This window comes from Xenopus laevis, chromosome 7L (assembly GCF_017654675.1).
Source record: "Xenopus laevis strain J_2021 chromosome 7L, Xenopus_laevis_v10.1, whole genome shotgun sequence".
Classification (NCBI taxonomy): Eukaryota; Metazoa; Chordata; class Amphibia; order Anura; family Pipidae; genus Xenopus; species Xenopus laevis.
The window spans coordinates 13292453-13302436 of NC_054383.1; the positions used below are offsets into that span (position 1 = coordinate 13292453).

The window sequence follows — 9984 nt, forward strand, 5'->3', positions numbered from 1 at the left end:
GGCACCTGACCGAGCAAAGTCAACATTTCTCTTGTAAATGGTAATAAACTTCTAAAAAAATTTAATTATGGCAGGAACACTATATATATATATATATATATATATATATATATATATATGTATGTATGTATGTATGTATGTATATATATATATATATATATATATATATATATATATATATATATATATATTAGAATCTTGATAATTGAGGAGAGAACTCAAAGAGCATATTAAATGCTGTGAATATTCTTTTATTGCTGACTACCAATACACAACATGTTTTGGGCATTATAAAGGGCACATAAGGCCCGAAACATGTCGTGTATCGGTCACTGACAATAAAAGAATATTTACAGCATTTAATATGCTCTTTGCATGCTCTCCTCAATTTTCAAGATTCTAAAATGTATATATCGGGATAGTGGTGACCCAATCGGAGAATGTTGCACTCCTACACTAGATTGGATTAGCTGTGCGTTTGGATATCCTACAAGCCTAGAACACTATATATATATGAGGAGAGAACTCAAAGAGCATATTAAATGCTGTGAATATTCTTTTATTGCTGACTACCAATACACAACATGTTTTGGGCATTATAAAGGGCACATAAGGCCCGAAACATGTCGTGTATCGGTCACTGACAATAAAAGAATATTTACAGCATTTAATATGCTCTTTGCATGCTCTCCTCAATTTTCAAGATTCTAAAATGTATATATCGGGATAGTGGTGACCCAATCGGAGAATGTTGCACTCCTACACTAGATTGGATTAGCTGTGCGTTTGGATATCCTACAAGCCTAGAACACTATATATATATATATATATATATATATATATATATATATATATATATATATATATATATATATATATATATATATATATATATATAGTAGGGATGCACCGAACCCACTACTTTGGATTCGGCTGAACCCCCGAATCCTTCACGAAAGATTCGGCCGAATACCGAACCAAATGTGCATATGCAAATTAGGGGTGGAAAGGGCAAAAAAATGTTACTTCCTTGTTTTGTAACAAAAAGTCACGCAATTTACCTCCCTGCCGCAAATTTACATATGCAAATTCAGATTCCATTCGGCTGGGCAGAAGGATTTGGCCGAATCTGAATCCTGCTGAAAAAGGCAGAATCCCGAACTGAATCCTGGATTCTGTGCACCCCTAATATTTATATAAAGAGAGAGTCGTACTGTATATAAACAAATAAGTCTTCATTGTGACTGATTTGCCTATTTTTTCTTTATTAAAATATTTAATAAGCTAACACACATCCATGTTAATGGCAAAACAATGTTATTGGTTCTTTACTGCCCACATTACACAAAGACTCTTATCCATCTCATTACATGAGAAACATGAATAACCCTTAAAAACATACATGTATATGGTGCATTAGGATGTCACCTTTTCGTCACTTTTGTTCAAGAAATGTGCCTATTATACAAACTAAAATCCCTAAGGTACTGCTACTATAAATATGAGGCTATTGGGCATCATCTAGGGCTGATCTGTATAAGCACTTGGCCTGTGGCCTGGTGACTTAATATGGTCATGGGACTCCTCAGTGTCTACTAATATTCTTTCATGTTACCTCAGTTTGGAAAATAATTATTATTATACTCTAATTAATGCCATTGGGTTGTAAGTACTCTATCCGTGGCTTGGACAACCTGCAGCTGTTGTTGTACTACATCTGCAAGTATCCCACCATCCATGAAAGGCTGCCTGCTGTATCTATTGTTCTTTGGATTAACCAGTGACGATCTACAAACAGAGACAGCGACACTGCTAATATGCTAATATATCTGGATATATATATATATATAAATATATATATATATATATACAAATATAAACATATTTATGATGAATCAATTAGCAGGAGCTTCTGCAATCAGCTCAAGTTCAGGGCTCAAGGAAGCTGCCACTATTCGGCACCCCATAAGGACCCCTCTGTTTGGCAGAGGTTTCACAATTTTGGTTCTTTAATTCTACTAGAACTATCTAAACCCATAGTCACTGAGTTCAATCTAGAGAGCTACCTTAAGTAAGATGTTGTGCCTTGATCACATTACCACTGGCTTACTGCCAGCGTGGAAAAAGGAGCGACATCAGGCAAGACATTAACAGGCAAGGACAGCAAGCAGCGGTTCGCAGAATTGTAGGAGAATTGAGGACCAGCTGATGTAATTAACCCAAACTGGGTGGGAAATGTGGGCATTCTGTATGCAGCAACCTCTGGACTTCAAAGAAGACCAAAAGTTCATCTTCTTTGTGATCTACGCTACCTGGTAATATTAGACATTCTTCTCACTGAATCAAAAAAATGAGTGAAAAAGATTCAGCAGCAAATCAGGTGGTCCCGGCTTTGGTTCACACCCTTGGGACCCTGGCTCTAGCAGCTGTCACAGCAATAGCCATTAAGTGGTTCTTTTCACGTAAAACAAAAGAGGGGGAAACTCTGGATGATGATGCCGACTGGCATTTGCACCTGGATCTAATGGCAAAAGATGAACAATGTCAAAAGGATCCAGCTCCTGCACTTCTTAAGGTCAGTAAAAGAGTTGAAGAGAATGGTTCTGCTTGTGCAGGCAACAGCTTAAGCCTGAAAGACTCAAGCACTTTGCATGACAAATGTATGACACAGGTTGATAGCCTAAGCACAGTTTGTGCAACTAATGAACACGACAAGTCTATTCATGAGGACCTTCCTCATGTGAGACCCTCAGTGTCCACCTGTCAGAGTCCACTTGTCACACTGGGTTCCAATAGCAGGTTGGCTCTACCTCAAACAAGTTATGCAGATAAAATGAAAAGCACTAAAGAACAAAAAATGCCTTTTCAGAGGGATGATAAGCCTGACAGTAGGTTGGAAACAGTTAAACAAAGAAAGAAGGAGGAGTATAACTGTGAAATGTCTGCAAAATCTCAGGGGAGCATTACCCAATATACAGATACTGGTCTAGAGACTGGCTTCTCAGAGGGGTTAATGCAATATCACAGCGCAGACAAGAGTTTATATGGAGACAAAATGATCTTGGGGTCAGGAAAACATGACAATGGAAACGCTTGTTCCACCAAAAGCATAGAAAGATACCAGAGCCCCATATCTAATCACAAATCCAAACTTCTACTGGTAGATTATAAACCCCAACATTTAGGAAATATCCAAGCCAATACCAGAAATATTCTAGTGGGAAGAAAAAACATTCCTCATAAATCTTTCCTATTTGCACCAAGAATTGAAAGGGCTATAATGAGTAATAAAGTCAGACCTGGGAATTATTTGGAGCTACCCGATATGTGTTTTCTACGACCCTCCATAAATGATGGACAGAACAGCAAAGTGAAAACAGTAGCTTACTATAATATCACAAGGGAACATCTAAAACGCTCCTTTTTGACTATAGATTCATCGCCATCATCTCCACCAAAAACCTACCCTGGTATATTCTGCAGTACAGAAAAAAGCAAACTCTATCCCAGCCTGTTACTGTCTGCACAAGCTAACCATTCATGGCTCTCAAAATATGACAAATATAAGCACACCGAATATAAACCTCCAAAGCAACTTGTACAAATAAGACACGAGAAATCAAACCATACAGAAGAAAAAGAGAATGCTCTTGCAACGACTTCCCATTTAAATTTAATTGCAGGTTCAGTGCTTGTTTCCCAAGAGACTTTGAGTGAAACAGACAACAATGATATTGTAATGGCTGAGCGGCACCAAGCATTCGGCATGTTGTGTGAAAGAGACAAAAAACTCCCAGACGTCCAAAAAAATGTTAATTATGGTCAAACTAAGACTCAGTATCTGGTCCACATTCCTTATCCTACACTCGGCATGAATGAGAACAATCAAATACATGAATGTTACTCTCATGGAAAGAAAAGTCAGCAGCACGGTGTAATTACAGAAAGCAAACCGGAAGAATACAGTATGTTTAATGCAACACGGGTTTTTAATCGACTTGAAAATAACCCAGAAAACGATGAAAACGGACAATATATAATGGACACCTTGCCAATACCAGAGAAAGATTATCACACTCTTATCACTCATGCAAAGATAATTCCCTCTCAAAGCCTTTCTCTTCTAGAACTTAACAATTCACTTTCATATGAGGAAAGTATTGCATTTAATCCTATCAATGAAACCAATTTAAGTCAGGATAATGAGAAATCCAATATCTCTAAAGGTAATAATACAACTGAACCTGATTACATTGTTCCTGGTACTAGAATGGGAAGTACAATTCCATGTTTTGCTACATATTCAGAATTAACTATAAGTTCCACAGATATCAGTTCCTTAAATGCTAATAAAAATAGCACAGAATGTTGCCGATTTCAGCAGGATACAAATGACAATGCAGATAATACATCAAATGGATACTTACATGGCAGTCAAGAACAGTCTACTAATGTTAATAATCAATGGCAACAATATCAGGGGCAAGACAATGGTTCGTCAGCTCTTCAAAGCACTGAATTTACACTTGGAACACAAACAAAGGACGTTTATGAAGAAATACATGAAAATAAATTTACTATAGATCAGAGCTCAACCATCATAACCGATCAACAAGTCCTCCTCATAGAGAATTCCAAAGAGGCTGAAGCTAAAACTGTGGGAGACTGCACCATGGTAGGAAATATGTCTGAATTCAAATCCCTGTGTTCTTTGATGGTCCCAAGTGAGCTCTCAAATAGTCATTCAGCGACGGATTTTGCCATTTCTGAAGAACAATTTGAACCAATGCAAGGTGCACATGAAACAGAAATATATCCAACCTATGACTTACCTCATGAGCTGGAGCACGAGACCCAAGATGCTTCACAACATCAACAAAAAACAACGCCTTCAAGTGACCCACTTCTTTCCAGCAAAAGTATTCTGTCTAATATTGCAGAAAATAATAATTCATTAAGCCCAGAACCACAAAAAGCAAATATCTTTGATGTGGACATGCCATTGGTTGCAAAGAGCTGTGAAAACATCTATTCTCAGCTCTTAAGACAAAGATTGACCCTGAAAAGCAAGGCCCAAAGTATGATGTGTTTACTGGCAGAATATTATTCCTCAACAGGAGGCTCTCAGACTGGACCTGTCGAGGAAGTATCAAGAGGAAGCTTCATTAGGATTCCTGCTGGACTTCAGGATGTAGGCAAAGCAATGAGGGTTCAGTTAACTCTGGGCAATTGTTTGGAATTGTTAAAGCTAGCGAGAAAGAACAGTGTACCTGAACTCATTAAAGCTGTTTACACTGTGATCAGCGACAATTATCTTCATGTCCTAAAGAACCCTGCCATTTATGGGCGCCTGACGGCTTCTGAGAGGGACCAAATTCTTCAGCTGAGAATGAAGGGGAAAGCATCGCTCTGCATCATTGAAATGAAAAGCATCTTTGAGTGGAACAAAAAGAAACAGGATTCAGCAAAAGTGCATCAGTTTCAGTCTAGGGGTCAATTATATGCCCTAGATATGGAAAAGAACCAATGGAAAATGGTGACGAGTATCCCGGAAGAAGCTTGCCTTAAAGGATCTAGTATATGTTCGATGCACAATTACCTGTTCATTGCAGGGGGCATCCAGGTGGTAGGAGGAAACTCAACATGTTCCAGCAAATTATTCTTTTACAATCCACTAACTGATATCTGGGGCCAGCTGATGCCAATGAACCAAGCACGATCCCAGCTAAAGCTAATTCCACTTGATGGGTATCTTTATGCTATAGGGGGCGAGTGCCTGCATACTGTGGAAAAATATGACCCTCGGTTAAATAAATGGACATTTACAGCCCCTCTGCCCAAAGGCTCCTTTGCTGTGGCACATGAAGCTGTTGCCTGTGGAGGAGACATTTTTATCTCAGGAGGGCATCTATTTTATCGACTGTTAAAATACAGCCCTGTCAATGACCAATGGGAGGAATGCCCTTTCGGTGCAAGCAAGGGAAGATCTTGTGACATGATAGCCGTGGGGAATATTCTCTACAGATTTGACATTCAGAGAGATTCTACAGTTGGCATCTTCAAATATAATACCATATCCAAGAGCTGGTCAGAATACACAGCCATCTTTCCTGGTAGCAAGATGCCCTTCAGATGTGCCGTGATAGATGGTGCCATCTACTGCTTAAACAGGGAGACGACCACGCGTTTCGCAGTGGAAGATGAAGCAGTTATGTTTGAGTCAGCAGTTTTCTCCAGTTTCCCAACAAAGGGTTTAGGTTCTGCTTGCCCCGTTGTGTTGAATTTGACAGGGTCAGTTCCTCAGACCTCTGTCTGAGTGAACGTGTCCATGTAACTATGGGGCAAATTCACTAAGCGCCGAAGCGCCTAACGCTAGCGTCAATTCGCTAGCGTTGGTCATTTTCATTACTTCGCAAATTCACTAACAAAATTCGCTAGTGTTACTTCGCACCTTTACGCCTGGCGAATTTTCGCAATGGACGTAACTACGCAAATTCACTAATGCGCGCATTGTACTGAATGCTACCTTTTACGCTAGACTTCCTTCGCCACCTCAGACCAGGCGAAGCGCAATAGAGTAGATAGGGATTGCTTCAAAAAAAGTTCAAATTTTTTCTAAGTCCCAAAAAACGCTGGCGTTTTTTCTATATTATGGGTGATAGGCTGAAAAAGATCGAAAACATTTTTGGGGCTCCCCTCCTTCCCCCCTACATTTCCTAACTCATGGCAACTTAACTATACAGTGGGCACATGTGTAGGGCAAAATAAAAATTTTATTTGATGTTTTGAAGGTTTCCCAGGCATTTGTAGTGATTCTACGTATTCCTCCATTGAAATTTGAATTTGGTGCCGTATGCAAATTAACCATCGCTAGCGTAACTTCGCTTCGCGAATCAACGCTGGCGCAACTTCGCAACCTTACGCTACCCCTGAGCGCAACTTCAGATTTTAGTGAATTTGCGGAGCGCCGGCGCAACTACGAATCTTAGTGAATTTGCCCCTATGAGTTTTGACATGTTTTTGTTTAATATAAACATTCCTTTTGTTTCAAATTATCTCGAGACAATAGTTCAGAATGGCAATTATTTTTATTTTCCTTGGCAGTTAGGACTTATTTACTAAATTGCACCAGAGGTGTTACCCGACCAACCAATCAATCAAATTTTTGCTTTCAGTTTCTAACTTGTAGCAAACTGTTTAAAAGTAATTGCTGACTGGTTGGTATTGGCAGCTGAAATTGTTTAGCAGATCTGGCTGGGGCACTGTAGGTTATACTTTCCACTTCTGATTGGCTTCAAGCACAAAGCCATATACACCCCTGTTCAACACGATCCTTATAAATGGGTCTTTCAAATGTAGCTTTAATTTGTAAAATGATCAATAATTTATTATTTGTGACACTGAAAGCACTTTCACTTGATCAAGCTCTCCTAGAATAGTTATAGGAGAAATTAAGGACAATGGCACATGGGGCTACATTCAATCACCTGAAGATGTCTTTTTAGCAGCCTGAAAAGATGTGGTGCTATATTATACAAAGCTGTCCCTTTTTGTAAATTTCCTGACAAAAGCTCATGGCACTGCTTATTAGGCAATAGTAGACTTGAAACATGTTTCTTCTAATGTGATTTACATTCATGTCTTTGGGTGATCCTTCAAGTGAACCACATTTTTGCTAAAAACACATTGCTTAAAGATTCCAAAAGTGCCTTGTGTGCCATTGCCCAGAATGAAATAAATTATTTAACGTGTTTACTTTTCCTATTATGTGCTGGCTTTTTGTTTTGTATTATTTTTAGTTTAAGTTATTTTTTAAATTGCAATTGAAAACAGAATCTGCCTGTCCTTTGCTTCAGCCGGGACTCCAGTTAACTTGCAGACTTCTGTTATTCTTCTTCGTTGGAAGGGGCCTTTGACAAATGCCACAGTGAGGGCTGAAGCGTTGATGTGAAACTATACACATTTTTGAGTACCTTTACTACAAATTCATGTACTGCAGATAGATGTTGTTGCTTTTATTAAAGGCAACCTGCACCTCTATCAATAGAATCCTTGCTTGCAACAGAATTGTGACAAAATCCTGGAGCGTGTATGGATCATACATACAGAGCTTGATTAGTATGAGGTTGTACTGCCATCTGCTGAATACTGTTACTAACTACCTTGTTCTGATGTTTTCTGTAGTAGTGCTGGATTAACAGTGTGCATCAATCTTGTAAACTAGTAATGCTTTTGAGAAATAAATAAATGGTGACTAATAATTAAGAAGCTGTGTTCTATCCATTAGTTGAGCAGGGTAACATTGTATGAAGGGTACCCCCTCTCAACCTTTCCACCCAAGAGAGCCTTCCTGCCCTTTACAGTTATTTTAGACCCCTATGGGATACAAGTTCTCTGATGGTTCTCTCCATTGCATCCATACATGTATACACGTGCAGGTATATTATATTATTACTTTTATTTTCTTGTATTTAACCTGCAGTTGCATGATAGTGTCAGGTTTCTTTGTGCAGGTTTTTTTTTTCTTTTTTTGTTGTGAATGAACCAGCGCTAAATAAACTCAGGGACAAAGACAATATAGAGTATATAGTGTAGTATTTCTTGTATTACATTAAACCCTTTCCGTGAGGTTAAACTTATTGGGGGAAGTGTTTAGTTCCCTTCACCTCAGGGTTAACTTGTCTTTTAACCAATCCTTTAAAAACGGTACCACCTTCTACGGGGTAAGAGTGAATACTCACAAACGTTCAAATGAGTCGCTAGCATTGATACATAGTTGCTCCACAGTTGCAGGATCGATAGGCTCTAAATATCGTGTATTTAATATATATTTCGTAATAGTGACATGCAGGTTCGGATTTCCCTGACCCGCACCCGACCTCCAACCACCCGTGCCTCGCTTCTGGGTTCCTTTTACAGACCCGCATCGCCCCGCCGATGTCGTCACAAAAGGGGCGGGCCAAGCAGGCACAGTGTCTATAAAAGAACCTGAAAGTCGTAAGCCGGCATTTGACGGTGGTGGGCCGGGAGAGCAGAAGAAGAGCTCAACCCGCACCCGACCCGCAGAGAAGAGTGCGAGGTTGGTGCGCACATAACTATTGTGTAAGTAAAAATTGCACTCACATATTTACACTTTAGCAATGTCGGACTGGCCCACCGGGATACCAGGAAAAGTCCCGGTGGGCCCAGGTGTCAGTGGGCTCCCATGCTGCTAAAAATCTGGCCTATTTTATGGCCATTCCCTATTTGTATGAGAACAAAGAGGCTAAATAGTTGGAAAACTAGAGTATAATATGCAAAAAAAAGAGACTAGGAGAATAGAAGTTGAGTGAGAAGAGGTAGAAAAATAATATTAAGAGTGGGCCCCTGGTCTAAGATTAATTGGTGGGCCCCTGGTCAAAGGTTTTTGGGTGGGCCCCTGGTGTCCCAGTCCGACACTGCACTTTAGATTACCATATAAACAGTCAGTCTGTAAGTTTCTCAGCTCCAAGTTTCGCTCTGCCAAGTTGGATGGTAATAGCCGGTGTTGTAAGTGTGGCACGCAATGCTGGGCTCACCCGGATGACGTCACAGCCGACGCGTTTCGTCTGACAAGACTTCCTCAAGGCTTTGTGCAGGTTGCATGGGGTTTAATATCATGACTGGAGTAGCCATGTACCAGCAGGACTTTTTGTTCATTGGGGCCCCTTCTACTTGGCAGGACATTCTGACCTGGGGTCCAGGTGACAAATGTGTTTATAATTGGGGCCCCTTTGGGGGGAGGGCCCTGCTATTGTAGTAGTACGGAGCCCCATGATTCCTGATGGAAGCCCTTAGTGTGTAGGTACAGTTTTAGTCATCAAACATCCCGCATGATGTTTGAGATTTAATTTCCCAGTAATTCATATCTAAAAATATCTTGTCTGATATTGTTCTAGTACAAAGCTAATTGAATAAAGTAAAAAGTCCATTCTGCAATAACTGTAATTTATTAACAGAATATTT

At 39.7% G+C, this 9984-nt stretch overlaps 1 protein-coding gene across 1 annotated transcript; it reads left to right on the plus strand.

Annotated features, from left to right (window-relative positions):
• The first annotated feature begins 2350 nt into the window (after positions 1-2350).
• On the plus strand, positions 2351-6389 carry LOC108696090. The gene has a single exon (XM_018225120.2). It carries the CDS (start codon positions 2351-2353, stop codon positions 6314-6316), a length of 3966 nt encoding a protein of 1321 aa, XP_018080609.1. The 3' UTR covers positions 6317-6389.
• The last annotated feature ends 3595 nt before the right edge of the window (positions 6390-9984 follow it).

Coding starts and splice junctions, on each gene's coding strand:
- LOC108696090 (XM_018225120.2), top strand. CDS start 2,351: ATGAGTGAAAAAGATTCAGCAGCAAATCAGGTGGTCCCGGCTTTGGTT.